The sequence below is a fragment of the Diadema antillarum genome, unplaced genomic scaffold (genome assembly GCF_040938485.1).
Source record: "Diadema antillarum isolate AM-2024a unplaced genomic scaffold, OU_Dant_1.0 seq00000028_RagTag, whole genome shotgun sequence".
NCBI classification, from domain to species: Eukaryota; Metazoa; Echinodermata; class Echinoidea; order Diadematoida; family Diadematidae; genus Diadema; species Diadema antillarum.
Window position 1 is genome coordinate 81,620 of NW_027271144.1, and position 17,542 is coordinate 99,161.

Below are 17,542 nucleotides of genomic sequence, written 5' to 3' on the forward strand. Positions count from 1 at the left end.
GAACCTACTTGACCATGCAGTGAAATGATAATATCAGTCGTTTTTCTCCAAGAGTTCTAGGGCAATTACCCCCTGGACAATCACCCCAGACCCTTCCCCTGACCCTAACCCTAATCCTAACCCTAATCCTAACACTACACTCTAACCCTAAACCTAACCCTGATCCTAATCTTTGCTCTAACCTTATCACTAACCAGTATTTAGCCCGGTAATTGTCCTCAGGGGGTAATGACCCTGATATGGCTCCAAGTAAATCTGCAGGGGCATGATTGATACCTTGGCACTAACTTCAAAACTCAGGAAGCATGTAAATCATGAAACATCTTTCACATTGTTGTGCTTTGGCCTGATGTACAAAGGATGTCTAGCCAAATGCATATCATTGTGTTGAGAACCAGTAAAAATATTTATCAGCTTGCATGAGACTAACATGATTACTCCAGCTTCTGACTCATACAGCTGATGCATGGAGTGGAAATTTTAATATAAAGTGATTCACCAATGATGACAAGGCTCTTTGGGGTGATGTTCCAGTCATTGTACCCCTTTTAACCTGTTGAGGACGGACTGACACCCATTTCCCCATAAACACCTGCGCGAGTATACTCCGGACTCATCCTCAACAGGTTAAACTCCTAAAACACCAGTCAAACTACTGTAGTATGTAGAGAGTTTGTAGCATTGCTGTTGATAAGTCATACACTGAGTGGAGATGTTTATTATAAGCTTTGTTGTGAGATGGTGTAATCCCACACACTGTGTTTCTTTGCACTCTCTTTTTCTTTCAAGGAAATTTCACAGAAATATTTACTTTGTTACCATAAAATAACAGTGCTTTGATAAACCTACAATGATTATCAAGGTAATTTCGTCATTTGTCTCTGTATTGTGTATTTTTATCAGCGGAATATGCGGACAATAAAATGAATTGTTCATTCAAGAAGGACAGATATGACATTGATGCCTCATTTCTGAAATTGCAATTAGAGCGATCTAGGCTGTCACATTCTAACATTCTTCTTATAGTACCACATTTGTGTAGCAGATGATATTTTACTGAAGGGATAGTAAAGCTGAGAACATGACGTGGTGTTGATATAAGTACATCTTCATGTGGCCACCTATACAAGAATGCAAGCTGTATCAAAACAATTGATGTCATTCACCGCTGAAATACAAATCGTTTCATTTTTGGAATATGTATTATGATAAGAGCAGATTTGCATTATAATGTACCATCCACATAAGGGTATCTGTGCATCTGCATAGTATGACATCACTGAATGTAAAAGTGAAAGTGATGCATTCATTTATCTTTCAGTCAGCTGTGTATAGCAAGTCACTTTGCCTCTCCAGCTACTCAATCAGTGGGGGCTCAATGACAATGGGACAGATCACAAATCACATGTCGGTGGACGCGAACAACATCCTCAACTCGGTGCAATGGGTCCATTATGTGTGGTCAATCCCTTATTTGGTAAGACTTATTTGTTTTTGTGTGTGTGCATATCTGTGTGTGTGTGTCTGTGTGCGTCTGTGTGCGTGTGTGTCGGTGTTGATGTCTGTGTCAGTGTATGTGTGGATTCATGGGGAAGAGATGACTGAGGTGTGTGTGAGTGGAAGTTCCAGCTGTCTGTGATTACCATGCCCGTTCTGCCCTGTGAAACATGGTGAGTGTACTTGACTGCCTACTTGAGTCATTTGTGACAGATGTTATGACAACACTTCAGACCAGAAGGAATGGCACAGAATGACAAAAGACTAAGTAGCACAATTTATTACATTGTATGTGGGTATTTCCTATTTTCATAAAATGTTTAAGCAATGAAAATGCAAGATTTCATTCAAGATCACAGTATATATTATAGATTTAATGACCTGTTGTAAGCAAACCTTTAAAGATCAGTCAATTGATAACTACATGGGCAGAAATTAAATTAATTTATGACAAATGTGGCTTTGATAGAAACAAACTTACAATGTATGGAGGTGACTTTGTCCATTACTGAATGATCCTGAAACACATGGTTTTCTCAGAATTCAGATCAGGGGCCCATTTCATAAAACTTGTCATCAGTGACAAGTTGTCTTAGATGTGACAAGCTACTGAAATCCTTGCATCTGATTGGCTGAGAGCAAATTTGTCATAGAAATGTGGCAGTTGTCACTGATAACAAGTTTTATGAAACGGGGCCCCATGTGAGGTGTTTTAGAACCAGTTTCCATGGCAGTGAATAGCTATGACACTTTGGTACTCTGTTGAATCCATGGAGACATGCTCTCTTTCCACAAGCAAAGTGGAATCCCATGGGATGCTGATTGTTCGAAAGGAAGTTAGTGAGGAATAGTGCTCACTTGTTGTACATCATTGAAGTGAGTCCCATGGCTTAAGATGATTTCGTTGAAGTACTACAAACCAAGCTTTAATTCTGTACCAGATGAGTACTGTGGGGTTAGCAAGTGGTATTTTCATTCTTCTGAAATTATCACTATTATGTTCATCCTTCTTGAATCCGGATCTTGCAGCTGATTGGCTACCTTGTCATTCTGTACTTCACCCTTGGATCAGCTGCTCTCATCGGCTCCACTATCTTCATCATCTCTGTGCCGATTCAAACACTGATTGCTAAGAAGCAGGCCCAGTACCAGAAGGGTGCAATGGTATGTTTGTCTGTTGTTTTGTTTTGTATTGTTTTCAAGAAAAATCTTTCTCTCTCTCTCTCTCTCTCTGTCTCTTTACCATTATTGCAGGACATAAACTGCTGTGTAGCATTGTTATTAGGGTAAACAAGCTTGCTGGGTAGACCAAAATTACTTGACAAGTGGGACATTGCTTATGTGTGAATTTTGCCTGTGAGTGGTGTCATAAAAGTTGTGTTTGGCACACTAGTTGTTGCAATTTAGCAGTATTGATGGACTGGTAAGTGATAAATCATATCCATCGAAATGTTTATGGGTTCAAATTTTAGATGACACATAAAGTGTGTGTGTTTTTTTTTCAACAGAAAAAGAGCAATTGAAACATGAATTTGGGGCAGATTGATGCACGCTATTCAAAAAAAAAAAAAAAAAATCCCACTAATTTTTAATGACACTCAATATTGATTTCCTGTTTTGACTTTGAAATCATCCCTATCCAGAAAAATGATTGTACAAGAGAGTCAATCTTTTTTAATAGCAAATCTTGGTTGTTCAATATTGACAAAAAAGAAAGAAAGAAAGAAGGTAATAGTCGCAGAGAGTCTCTCATATATTAAAAGTTATCTTTTAGCTCTGTATTTGTCACTATGGAGACTAGGATTTTTAACATGAAAGCATTTTGTTATTGTTTTTGGGATTGAAATCAAAGTGATGTATGAATGTGATGTGCAAGAGATATCTTTTGAAATACCCTGGAAGCACACGCTTATGCTGAGCATGCTTTGTCTATGAAATCTGCATCTTCGCAGACGTTTGCCGACAGTCGCCTGAAGCAGACCAATGAGATGCTGCAGGGAATCAAGCTTATCAAGCTCTATGCCTGGGAGGACATCTTCCTCGCGGCCATCGGGGGAGCCAGGGCTAGCGAGATCGTGCAGATGATCACCCAGAATGTGTGGAGGATCATTCTTAGTGAGTGGTTTCATTTTCATTGCCAGTGCGATGAACATCATTGTTTTATTATTGGCCGACTTACTATACGCCATATATTTTGCAAGTAGGGTGTGTTTGCAAATTGAACAACACACAGAAAATTCACTCTGATCCAGAAATTAATGCAACTTGCTCGCATACATGTAATGGTACAATACTGTAAAAGTGGATATTTTCGTGTGACTAATTTTTCGGGCTGGGCGAGCTGAGAAGAGTTTCGCGTGTTTTTAATTCCGCGGAATCAAGACATCGACTACTGGAACGTATGGCAAGCAAAAATATTCGCATGCTTTTATTTCCGCGCTAGTTTCGGGTTGCGCGAAATGCGCGAAAATTTCAACACCGCGAAAATTCCCACTTTTACAGTACACAGTTCACAAGTCTCTGCACACCTACGATGTACTGTGTGAATGGATGAATGAAAATGAGTGATGTACCAATTAAGCATTTGCTAAATTGTCTGAAAGTCCTGATTTGAAAAAAAAAAGATTTGTATAAATATGGCATGCACAGTCATTTTTAAACTTTGACATTACTAAAATGCTTGTGTTAACCCCTTTTTATTGGCATAAGTGCATGGTGCACAACACTGCATTCTGCTGTTGCTGGAGTTCATACACATAATGTTGCCAGAAATGATGCAATTTAATAAAACGTTTTCAGAAAAATTGCAACTGAGCAATAATTTTTTTGTAAATGATATGCCTTCACACTTACAAAAAATGAACATGCAGCATGCTGAATGAGGAACGGCAAAGCAGTTTGTTCTCTGCCTACTTGAATAATTTCCAAAATGCTTGTCAGTTTTTTATTCTTATTGACACCAATTGTTGTGATCAAGGCAGTGTAAAAATTTTGTGCTTCACTTAATTTGCATGTGTGGCTGCAACGACAATCACTAGTATTTTTAAGCTAACATTATACCAAACTTTATACTTCAGAATACTTTTTTGCTATATCCTGTTTTAATATAAAACTTTTACTGTTATGTTTGTTTCGATTTTGTAGTGTCCACTTGAGTTACTTTGCACTCTTAAGTTAGTTTGAATGGATTTGTATTTGCCATGTAAAATATCAGGTAAATGTATGTGGATGTTACAATAGAGCTAGGAATATTTTACTTTGTTAAGTTTCATGAGCTTAATGTGAACCGAGTCCTTGTTATAAAGACAAGTTAGGTTCATGACTGTCGCATTCCTGTCACATGAAAGACTGAGTGAAAGGAACATAGATATGCAAATATATGCATGATTATTACATCTTTGCTTAACAAATGAATAAGCATCATTCTTGATTATGCACAATGGATAGGCCAGTGTAGTTGTGAAAGTACTTCAAAGAAAATCAAATATCTCTCATCATGTATCCTTTGAACAGATGGTGTTACTGCGTCTGCTCCTCTCCTGGTGATGTTGATCGTAAGTCCCCCTGCAGACACCAAAGTGTCTTTAAATGTCTTGCTTCATTTCTCAAATCCTACCACAGTAATGATTAGAAAGCCACCCACAATATAAGCTTAGTTTGTGTGTTTTAATTCCATATAATCAAAATATTTACTAGTATTATATTTATATTTTTTCATTTTTGTGCTTTTATTTTGTGCTAGTTTAGTGTCACACTAAATGCACACAAATTTCCACTCCACAGTAGCATGAAAAGAAATTTGGCACCATGTGCAACAAACAGTGCCCACTATACTGAAACGTGCTTGTACTGTAAAAGTGGATATTTTCACGAGACTAATTTTTCGCGCTCGGCTGGGTAAGAAGAGTTTCCCGTGTTTTTGATTCCGCGGAATCCAGACATCGACTACTGGAACATATGGCAAGCAAAAATATTCGCGTACTTATATTTCGCGCTGATTTCGGATTGCGCGAAATTCGCGAACATTTCAACACCGCGAAAATTTCCACTTTTACAGTACTCTATGAAACAGACATGTGTCAATCATTTTGTTTTAATTGGAATTGCTGTGATGGGTGATGTTCCTGCTGCCTTTTCATTATACCCCCGCCAAACGAAGTTTGAAGGGGGTATATAGGAATCAGTGGACGGTCGGTCGGTCGGGCGGTCGGGCGGTCGGGCGGTCGGGCGGTCGGTCCGTTGCAAATCTTGCGTCGCGAACTACTTCCTCAGTTTTCAACCGATTCCCATAAAACTTGGCACAGATGTGTGCCTTGGGTTGTAGATGTGCAAGACGTATTTTTTGACAGTACCCAAAAGTACGTTGCCATGGTAACGGCATATTATGGGCAAAAATGGGTACAAATCTTGCGTCGCGAACTCCTCCCACAGTTTTTGATCAATTTTTATGAAATTAGGTACAGATGTTCATCTGAATATGTTAATGTGCAAGACGCATATTTCCGCAGTGGCAAAAAGTGCGTTGCCATGGTAACGGCATGTTATTGGTAAAATATAGGGCAAAATGCTTCATGGCAAAACTGCTTCATCAGTGTTCTTCCAATTCTCATGGAATTCATATTGAATGTTTGTCTTAGGATATAGGTCAGCATGACACATTTCTTGACAGTGACAAAAAGTATGTTGCCATGGTAACAGCTCACATATTATGAGCCAAAATGATGGAAAATTTTGTGTTGCAAACTACTTCCTCAGTTTTTGCCCAATTTCCATGAAACTTGGTACAGATGTGTGCCTTTGGTTGTAGATGTGCAAGACGCATTTTTCGACAGTACCCGAAAGTACGTTGCCATGGTAACGGCATATTAATGGCAGAAGATCAAGGAAAGATCTTGCGGATTTAACTACTTCCTCAGTTTTTTGACCAAAGCTTATGAAATGTTGTTTGGCGGGGGTATAACCAGTCGCTGTAGCGACATTTCTAGTTACGTCTGTCCTCCAGTCTTTTACTGCAGTAGACGGCAAGTAACTGACAGCTCCAAATGAGTTACCATTCACTTTAGATTTCATAACATTTTGATGTTGTTTTCTGCTTCCTGACCAATCCTAGTCCTACAGTCTGTACACGGCTATAGAGGGCAAGGCTCTGACGCCGGACATCACGTTTGCTGCCCTCTCGGTCTTCAACCAGATGAGCTTGCCCCTCCTGCTCTTGCCAATGATCTTCACGTTCCATGTCAACGCCGTGGTCAGCACACGCCGCCTGACAGCCTACTTTACGGCGCCCGAGGTAGAGGACAAGGATGACGGGAGGAAGAAAGAAGGAGATGACCTGGAGGCCAGTGGAATGTCCAGCCAGGATTTCAGTAGTACAGAGGTCAGGGACTGATTAGCATTATGCAATATTTCCCCCATGCTTCTTCATCAAGTTCAGCTAATGCAGAGCTGCACGCTAACCCATTTTTTTCTACTGGTCTGACCTTTCTGTCGGACCAGTACATGTAGGTACCCTTTTTAAAAAATCTTTTACTAGTCCATTCCTGAAAACGTTACTAGTCCGACAGTGATTTTTCCAGGTCAGGGACTGTCAGACCATTGCCAGTGTGCAGCATTGGCTAATGCTAGTCATTATTGTCTTTCTACAGCACCTTTCTGCAAATCACTCAAGAGCAGAAGACTTGTGAGTTCTTCGATTGTTCTGGACGTATTTTGTTCTAAGAATTAAGTGCCTTATATAATGGAAGTGCACTTTATAATTGCCTTGTTATGCTGAAAAAAAAGGGTCATTGTGAGTACTCTACTCTGCTGAATTGTTTCACAGGTGGTTGTATTTAACTTAATTTCAGTGTTACAAATTGCGAGATGTAGAAACAAATTACCAACAAGTTTTGTTGGTCATTAGACCAATTCAAGTCATACAGGCTATGATTTCCTCACTTATTGTTAAAGTTGTGAAGTGCTCCCAAATGGCACACACACCTACATGTGTACTCACAAAGTCCTGTTTCCAATAGTGTAGAAAATGGGAGCAATGTTTGGAAGATGCAGCCGCTTGAAGTACTTATCGTCGCTAGGGTGACAAGACCTTGTATCTGCAATATTGGTGAAAATGACTTTTTTTGATTAATGGTCAAATAATGGGTTAACCCTAACTAGGTGGGGGGGGGGGGCCCTCTAAGGCCCCCCCTCGACGTTTCGCGCGATGTATCGCTATAGCGAAAAGCTATCGCTGCAACGTTTCAAGACTTTTTTTCTTTCGAGTCTCCCGCATCTTTTGACACCAAATTTGCGATGCCCGGGCGCGCAATTCCGAAGATGCGCATAACTACACATGTATGTATGTGCATGTCAGACCAAAAATTGCTCAAAAACGTGAATTTGTGTACAATTTCAATGCAAACTGTGTTTGCAGGCAAATTTCATAAAAGCATGATTATTTGGGGGTTTTATTGATTGAAATCAATTAATAATGTATTTTCTTGTTCGAAACAATGTCGCAGACAAATTTCATCGAAAAAACAATGAAAAACAAAGTCGAAAGACAAGGAAATACATTAGAAATTCAAAAAACAATAAAATACTTAAGAACTTTTTATGCCTCCGCAACGAAGTGGCCGGAGGCATTATGTTTTCGGGTCGTCCGTCCGTCCGTCCGTCCGTCCGTCCGTACGTCCGTACGTCCGTACGTCCGTACGTCCGTCCGTACGTCCGTCCGTACGTCCGTCCGTCCCGTTTTGTTTTTGTCGATATCTCAAGAACCGTGTGGTGGTTTTACATCAAACTTGGTATGAGGGTATATCCTTGGGGGATAATACTTTGTGTGGATTTTAGGGTCACAGGGTCAAAGGTCAAAGGTCACAGGTTATTTTGTGAAAAAAAAAATTGAAATTTCATTTTTTTCTCCATATCTCGCAAATGGTTCAAGGTATCTTCATGGAACTTGGTATATATGCTTGTACTGATGGGCAGTGATTATCTAGGGAAGTTGGGGTCGTGGGTCAAAGGTCAGGGGGTCAAAGGTCAAGGTCAACTCCTCAAAATATCACTACTTTCCTTAGAATGCAATATGCCTGAAGGTTTGTTTTTTTTAAAACTTGATGTATGGCATGTATTACCCAATATATATTTTTGGGGAAGTTTCTTGCCAAAAGGTCAAAGGTCAAAGGTCAAGTGAAAGTGCTAAATTGCACTTTTTTCTCCATATCTCGAAAGTAACTCCAGGTATCATCATGAAACTTACATATTTATGCATGTTCAACCTAACAGTGATTCTCTTTGGAACTGTGAGGTCAAAGGTCAAAGGCCAGGTTTAGATAATGCTATTTTCCCATTTGATACTGAAATTATACTTTTCCTCAATACCTTGAAAATTACTCAATGCATAAACTTATAAAAGGGTCAAAAGTCAAGTAAAAATCATCAGTTCCCCAAATACCTGCACTCTGACATTTTAATCATTCATCCAATTGAACCTAGTTCTAGGAAAGTGAACATTCAGCACATTTGTGTCAAACCTGTCCTTTTAATATTTTGCCAGTTGTGTGAAACTGTCATCACACATTGTCAAGACATTGTACTATAGACCTATTAGGAGAACCATGCATTATGGCAGAGGCATATCAGTAGCCGTAGCGATATGTCTAGTTTTTTCTGATTGCACAATTTTTTTTCTCTTACATTTACTAAGGACACTAAAAAAAATATTTACACAAAAAATGTGCCTGTTTTGAGCTTTATTTAGTGATTTATACCAAATTGTCTGATTTCATGCATCATTATGCATAAATTAGCATAATTTAGCGTAAACGATCTGGCTCTATCATCTACCTACACTGTATATAGCCCGGCCCAGTGAGGGTTAAGTGATGTCCTGTCCAAATCCCAACTGTCTTACTCCAAAACTGAAGCCACCTCGGCATGTCAAAGGAAAGGCTATCCCACTCACCACAGTGCTTTGGCCGACATGTTTTTTGGCTCTCCTGAACATTTGACAGTTTGTAGATACAAGGTCTTGTCGCCCCAGCGACGATATGTGATTGATTGTTTACTGTTTCATGGCTCATATGTCTTGTGGGGATGCAGTTATCCTGGGCAGTTGCATTGTGTTACTTTTTCAAAAAAGAATAAGAATCTGCTTTTGTTTTCATGCATTGTTTCAAGAATGCATCTGCATAAAGTACATTTTCAGTACAATCTTCTCTTATGGGAAAAATATGTTCGTATATTGTCTTGTAATGTTGAAGGTTCCCCATACAAAGGTCATTGACCACAAAGGGGTGCGCATTAAGTCGTCCAAGAAGGATATATACAGCGACACGCAGCAGCTTCTGGCAGAGAGTGATGAGGAAACTATGGCTGGCATGGACAGTACCTCACCCACCCACGTCAGCACACAGTCCAGGCACTCGCCATTCAAGCCCAGACAGGACAAACTAGCCCCAGAACTCATGCTCAAGGTATGCAGTATGGAAATGTTAAGCTATTCAAAATAATCTTTGGAAAAATAATTACAAAGAAAGAAAGAAAGGAAGAAAAGTGTCAGTCAATTATTCTTAATGCATACCGTCAAAAATCCATGCCATTATTATTGAGTGGAAATGTTAGGTCATTCAAAATCATCTTGGAGAAATGTTTACAAAGTAAGAAAAGAAGAGAAAGTGTCAGTCAGTTATTCTAGAGCATGGCCTCAAAATCCATGCCATGTCATAATTACAATCATAACTCTGTGTCAGTATGGTTTTCAGACAGGTATTGTGGAACTAAACAATTCTTTGCATGAAAACCAAATAATATTTCATTTTATGATGTCTTGCTTATCCAAACCTGTGTTGTGTGTAGTCTGCAGCAAGAATATGATGTTTTTGTGGATTTTGCTTTTTCCTACAATATGTGTAGATAGTCATTTAATCAAAGAAGTCTTTTAGAGAGTGTGTGTTCATGGAGAAAAATCAAAGAGAGCTTTCCTTGTAAACCGTAATCTGTCAAAAGACTTCTGTTTCGGAATGTTGATAATTCCGTGAAATGTGTGAGGTTGATTTCACCGAACATTTCACATGCTGATGACACCCCTAAATAATCATCCTCTATCTTTCATATTACATTATCAACAATCTTCAGGTTACGGAAGGAGCTTTCACATGGGACCAAGATTCCACCACTCCAATTCTGTCGGACATCAATCTTGAGATTCCCACAGGTAGGAACCAACTTTGTCTGATACTTTATTCTTGACAGTTTTGTAAGTCCATTTTTGAAAACACATTAAGTTGTTATCAAAGTCAAATTATATCTAGTATTCATGCTTAGAATGCAGAAATTAAGATCAAGTTCCAAATGTACCCTAGTACATTTTCAAACATTACTGTAAAAGTGGTTTCTTTCGCGTACAGAAACTTTCGCGGTTTCCATCGGTGCCGACTTTTTCGCGTGTGTTTAAATTTGCGGTCGGTAATGATAGCGTTGTAACAATCGACGAGTTCAAAACATTTTCGCGTGATGTTAAATTCGCGGTTCAACCTCAAAGCGCGAAAAGCGCGAAAATAAAACCACCGCGAAAGAAACCACTTTTACAGTAGTCTTTGATTTGAGCAATATTCACACAATATACAAAATGGCCCTATACTGCCACCCACATTATAATGCAATAATCATTGTTGCAGTAACTGCAATAATCATTATTGCAGTAACTTTAATCATGTGAATGCAGTGTAGCACCAAATACTACACAGAATGATACGATTGTGACCATGATCCAAATCTTGGGATGGAGCAAGACTTTTTTTTCATACGTATATGATGTTTTAGCAGTCAAACACTGCATTATGCTGGGCAGTGAAGATACAATACTTGTAGCATGAAAATAACAAAGAAATAGTATTAAAAGATGGGCACTGCGTTCCCAATATGCATATTAGATGCATGATTAATGCCCTTCTAAATTACTAGGATGCAAGGCACACAGTCTGGCACTGTCTCAAACCAGCATTATACTGCAATCAGTTGGCGGGATCCGAGTGACTGTGGTAATTTGAAAATGTGCAGTGTTATACCGCCTTTGGATGAATGCCATTCTTGATTCTCCTCTGTCTCTCAGGTCAGTTGACAATGATCGTTGGTCAAGTGGGGTCAGGGAAGTCATCTCTGCTATCTGCCATTCTCGGAGAAATGACCACTCTTCATGGCGAGGTCCAGTGGAACAGGTTAGTTTCTGTCCAGCCTGGGAGTTGTGGTCATCCACAGTTATGACTGATAGTGACAGGTGCTAATTTTGTAGCCATATTCTGTCATTTAGTAAGTTCATCTGGATATGAGTGTGGTATGAATTCAGACTTGAGAGAATGTTCTTAAATTCTGCAACAACAACAAAAACAAAATCAACAGATCTATATTCAGTGTACCCTCCTTTGAATTTGTAAACACTAGTTCTTTTTTCCCCTTTGTGTCATGAATGCAGGCATTGATTAACTAAACAAAAGTTAAACATTCAATAAGGTTTGGAATAATGTCTTTGCAGACATTGATGTTGGAAAATCATTTGTAGTTTGTTGTGTCAGTATAAAGCAGTTTGTCTGTGCTTGTCAAGGTATCAAGAGATTTAAAATGTTGAATTTTGTCAAGAATTTTACAGTGCATGGCAGAAAAAGGCTGCAACATGTAGTCCATTCATGAAACACCACATAATCCTAAATACAGGCTGCATCACCAGTTCTCATTGCTACCAGTGATGCTCAAGTGTTAATGTTGCTGAAACAATATTTCAAGCTGTTATGAGCATTCATTGCCTGAAAGTCACATTCAGGTAGTATGAATTGTCCTGGTGTGACATAAATATTTTAAGCATAATATGCAGTCTTAATGTGATTATCACTGGAATGTTGGATTGTGATTCCATCTTATTCTTCCTCAGGGATTTGAGCACTATTGCCTATGCAGCTCAGAAGGCCTGGTTGATCAATGCAACCCTGAAAGAAAATATCCTCTTTGGCAATCAATACATACCAGACAGGTGAGTGATGGGATTACTTCCTTGCTGTCTTTTTTTTTCCCTCACCTAATTACCGCCATGTTCAGAATTGTGAGGAAGATATTTAAAATAGAATGAAGAAATGTTATGTATGTCATTGTTTAGTTGATTGAAGGTCTTGAAGATGGTCAAAAAAATTATGTAAGGAATGCAAAAAGAAAGAGATAGCCCTGCCTTTCCTTTGAAGGTATATCTGAGATGCATAATCTAGTGTAAGGACCTTGTTGCTGTTATCTACGTCTTTCCCTGTGAGAGTCACACAGATAGGTAGGAGACTTCATTTTTAAACTGTTGCTACCACAGTGTTTGACAGAAGGTCATAGACAATTTTAATTGCATTTAATGCTGGTATTTTGGGGATAAGTTTTGTTTGAGCAAAGTTTTAGAAAATGATATAAGTCACTGTAAGTGCTGCTCCCTTTCATAAACTCTGCATATTATGAATTTGTGGGGGTGGGGGATGGAGATGCGCATGTGTGTGTGTGTGTGTGTGTGTTTGTTTACTTATGTTTGCTTGTGCTCATTAGTCATGTGTGAATGTCTACACCCATCAGGTATGAGAGGGTGATCAAGGCATGCTGCTTGCAGCCAGATATTGACATCCTTCCAGCTGGTGATGAGACGGAGATCGGTGAGAAGGGCATTAACCTCAGTGGAGGCCAGAAGCAGAGGGTCAGTGTGGCCCGAGCCATGTACAGCTTCAACAACATTGTCATACTGGTCAGTATCTCTCAATCCGTGTTATCTTTCTCTATCTCCCTTTTCTTTCTTCCTTTTGTTTTTGCTTTCTCTCTTTCTCATAAAGATGGTTTGGTTCATCCGTTCCATTGCTGTCACACTTCCACAGTAACCTGTTGTTTCTAGCCATGTGGTGTATTGATGGTGTTATTGATTGGGAAGGGATATACATGTGTAAATATATTCCTATATGCCATATATTTCTCTGCCACTTCAAATGTTGTGGAACATCCATAGAATTCAATGTAGAATGTGTCCTTGAATAGTTAAAACCTTTCATTTGCAAAGCATAGCAACAAAATGATGAAAATAGAAGGTCTGTCAAAAGTAAAAAGAATGGCTTGTCTTCTAAACTTATCACATTATGCTTTGTTGGTCATAATGTGCTCTGTGCATATAAACCTCACAAACTTTGCAACTGAAGGGAAGGGGGTTTATGCTATGCTGAAGTCTTTGGAGACCAGTGTTGATGCTAAATCCTGCACAAATATTAAAAGCCCTTTCATTCAGACATATGAGTAACATATCAGGGGTTTTCAGACCCATCTGAAAGATCTGAAAGATCTGCTATATTTCTGCACCCAATTTTGACCAAACAGAATCAAGGATCCATCTAATGAGGTATATCTTGTATGATGTATTCTCTAACATTCTGGTGTGCATTTATAAATGAAATGTGTCAGACAGAAAAAAATATATAAGAAGGACACATCTAAATTGCTGGAGTTTTGAGAGAAGAAGTAAATTTTCAAATTAATATCACAGTCATTGTTAGTCATTTAAACAGTATTTCATTGTGATTTGCCAGACAGTGGCTTAAGGACAAGCACTGGGTAAGGCATAAATTGCTTTGTCCATGGGTCAGATAATCCCTAGCTGGATTTCTGGTTGGCAGGAAGCAAAGAGGTTGTGCTCAAGACATCACTTATTCCTGTTGGACATCTCACCTGGACATTGCACATTTTTTGTTGAGAAATCCCTGCCCCATTCCATTCATGCAGGATGACCCCCTTTCTGCCCTGGACGTCCATGTTGGCAGCGACATGTTCTACCGTGGCATTGTGGAGTTCCTCATCGGCAACCAGCGGACGGTCATCCTGGTCACCCACCAGGTGCAGTACCTGGAACACGCTGACCAGGTGAGCAGGATGTGAGCTGCAGAGGTGGAAGTGCTGTCATTGATGGAGAAGAATAATCACTCTGGTGATAGCTGATACTCTACAAGGAAATTTTCATGAATTTTGCACGACCAGAAACAAGTGTAAAATTGAAAGCATGCAAATTATTTTACTTGTCATATGTTCCACTACTTAATGTCTTGATTCCGCAGAATTAAAAACATGTGGTATTCATCTTACCTGGCAGAGGGTGAAAATTTACACATTTATAGTAACCGATGATGTGTGATGATACGATCATGGAACGAACGAGTGACAAAACAGCAGCAAAGCTGAGATACAAAATGTATTTTGATATGAACTCAGCTTATCAAAACGATGCTGAGAAGAGACCAGGGAAAATAGCATACATTTTAGAGGGAAATGTGGAGAAAAGGTGCTAGTTTTCAGTCCCTCATGCCAGAAATTTGTTTCAAATGAAATCTGAGAGGACTGTAATGATGGATGACCACAGGTGCTGTTGTATAATGCTGTTCACTGATGACTTTACATTTAACTGTAAAGCCTAGCTACAATTTAGGCATTCATGATGTTTAAAAGTATTCAGTCAGACAACCAGCCAACATTTATTCACTCCCCTAAACAATTTGTGAAATATGTGTCTCCTTGGTTTAACACGATAGGTTATCTACATGAAGGATGGTCTGATCGGTCACAAGGGGACCATGAAAGAAATCGGGGAAAAGGACCCGGATCTGATGGAGCTGTGGGACGTTACAGTGAAGGAGATCACCGAGTCCGAGCCAGAGTCCGAAGATGAGACGAAAACTGCCCACGAACGCAAGAAGCTGGTCAGACAGGTGTCCCAGACAGATGAGGTCAAGCTGAAAGGTACTTTGATGTTATTTTTGGAGAATGTCAGGATACGTTTTTCGTTCTTGTCTCCCCTATAAACTTTGACTTGGTGAGGAGAACATGTGTGAGTTGCATTTGTGAGACAAATTCAAGAGTTTGAATTCGTAAAAAATGTGCAATAATACACCATATTTTGTTTTGTCTGTTACATGAATGCGTATGTGCTTTCTTTGTGCGTGAACTCTTGCTCCAAGTGCAAGACACAACTTTAGTGTAGACTCTACTATAAGTTTTAATAAGTGCTTTTTATGGCTGCTTATGCCTTCTTTAGATAATGATATAACATAGACAATAATTTCATGGAATACTAGGGAATTTTGGGAGTCATTAGGGCCAGTATTTGATGGTATTATACTCTTTGCCATTCAATATTACATGATCCTTCTGCCTGAGGGGTATATTTAATAGAGCAATATGCTCTCAATCTGGTATGATACGATAGAGTACACTTCAGTTCAGGTCGGTTTGCTTTGAGTGCTCGAGAGCATGACCATAGTATCAACCATGATATTTTCATTGATTCATATTTCATACCCCATGATATCAGAGACTCTGGTAGTTTTGCAGAACTGTACAGCTGAGATTTTTTTTTTTCCAAAACTGGAAACACTGTTATGAACAGTGCCTTCAAGATTGGTTAATCCAAGGCTTGACACTAACGGTGGCCCGGGGCCACCAAAAACGCACGTCGGGCCACCAAAATTTCAGAAATGAAGAATTTGGTGGCCTGATCGGGCCACCCAAAAAGGTCAGATGTTTGCCTTTGGGCCACCAAAAATAAACGTTAGTGTGGAGCCCTGGTTAATCTATGCTTATTTCTTTGATAAGACATTTTTCTGTGGAAAGATGCTCGAGGTGGTAGCGTCTTAAGGGATGCTGTAGTTCTAGATTCCACCAAATGATTATTAGTCATGAACAGTGTGTAAACGTAAATAAAGTAATGATGAATTCATTCATAAGGAGGCCAAAATGTAATCTGAACCAAAGTGATGTTTTACTGGACGAAAATTTGTTATGTGGTGTTTCCTTGCAGAGGCAGAAAAGGGAAAGGATGGAGGTGGAAAGATCATAGAGAAGGAAGAGCGAATCACAGGCTCTGTCTCCTTGAAGTACTACTGGTACTACTTCACAGTCTTCAGTCCCTTCGTCTTCTTCGTAGTCGTCATTTTGGCAGCGGCACAGTGTGCAGCCCAAGCAGCCACCAACTTCTGGCTCTCAGCCTGGTCCGATGCTGGCGCCAACAAGACTAACATCACCAAGGTAGGAGTCTTGGATCAATCAGAAATCAGGTCCTGATCATAATCACAAAATGTGAACCAAGTCTCCCTTTGAGTGAGTCACTTCTTCATATCTTTGCTGGGGCGACAAGACCTCGTATCTACAAAATGTCAAATGTTCAGGAGAGCAAAAATACATGGCAGCCAAAGCACTTTATCAAACGGGAGAGTCCTTCCTTTGACATGCCGCAGTGGCTCCACTTTTGGGGTAAGTACAGCTAGGATTTAGACAGAACATCACTTAACTAATTATCTGACCATTATCTAAAAAGTCATTTTCACCAAAATTTCAGATACGAGATCTTGTCGCCCCAGCGACGATGTACTTCTTTAGCCAACCCCAGCGACGATGTACTTCTTTAGTTCACCTGAGCCAACGGCTCAAGTGAGCCATTGTGATCATTCATTGTTAAGCAATTGCCTTGCGCCAAGCACCATGTATAAAGTTTAAGATTTTCAGCTTCTTTTTGAAAACTCCATGATCGGTTTTCAACAAATTTGGCAGGTATTATCAGCATGATGATAAAGTTTTTTTTCTTCTGAATATCCACCATTCTTCCCCCTTCCCCTCAGAAGGGGACCTCGTAAGGGGTCCCAAGAGCCCCCAAATACGAGAATCTCAAAAAAGAAATCTATAAAACCAGAAATGCTCTCAATAGATATGTTGTCGAGTTTACTTTCAAATTTGTTAATGGCTCATCGAGGGGTGACCCCATTGATTGGGACCGAATTGGAAGCCATTTTTCACATTTTGATCTTCTTTTTGAAAGTGCGTGGTCAAATATTCTTCAAACTTGACAGATCGCTAGTATGACAGAATATGCAAATTGACACCATGCCTCCCTAGAAGACCACCCCTCCCCCCACACACACACACACATTTGCTGTGTTTGTTATAAGTAATAGTCTGTGAGAATGCATTACTCAGATGAGCACCAAATCCCTGGGTCTCTTGTTTTCTATTAGCTCAGTAC

The 17,542-nt window shown here is 39.5% G+C and overlaps 1 protein-coding gene across 4 annotated transcripts in view; it reads left to right on the forward strand.

Moving 5' to 3' along the window:
* LOC139725235 (ATP-binding cassette sub-family C member 9-like) overlaps positions 1-17,542 on the forward strand; it is a 45,772-nt gene that overhangs the window by 14,657 nt on the left and 13,573 nt on the right. For all 4 annotated transcript variants that reach the window (XM_071636325.1, XM_071636326.1, XM_071636327.1 and 1 more), the window contains exons 7-19: positions 1,322-1,477; positions 2,527-2,661; positions 3,450-3,612; positions 5,011-5,051; positions 6,608-6,874; positions 9,741-9,953; positions 10,615-10,693; positions 11,591-11,696; positions 12,404-12,502; positions 13,075-13,240; positions 14,260-14,397; positions 15,060-15,267; positions 16,325-16,551. In XM_071636325.1, coding sequence (XP_071492426.1) covers positions 1,322-1,477; positions 2,527-2,661; positions 3,450-3,612; positions 5,011-5,051; positions 6,608-6,874; positions 9,741-9,953; positions 10,615-10,693; positions 11,591-11,696; positions 12,404-12,502; positions 13,075-13,240; positions 14,260-14,397; positions 15,060-15,267; positions 16,325-16,551 — 1,998 coding nt within the window. The remainder of the gene's footprint in view (positions 1-1,321; positions 1,478-2,526; positions 2,662-3,449; positions 3,613-5,010; positions 5,052-6,607; positions 6,875-9,740; positions 9,954-10,614; positions 10,694-11,590; positions 11,697-12,403; positions 12,503-13,074; positions 13,241-14,259; positions 14,398-15,059; positions 15,268-16,324; positions 16,552-17,542) is intronic.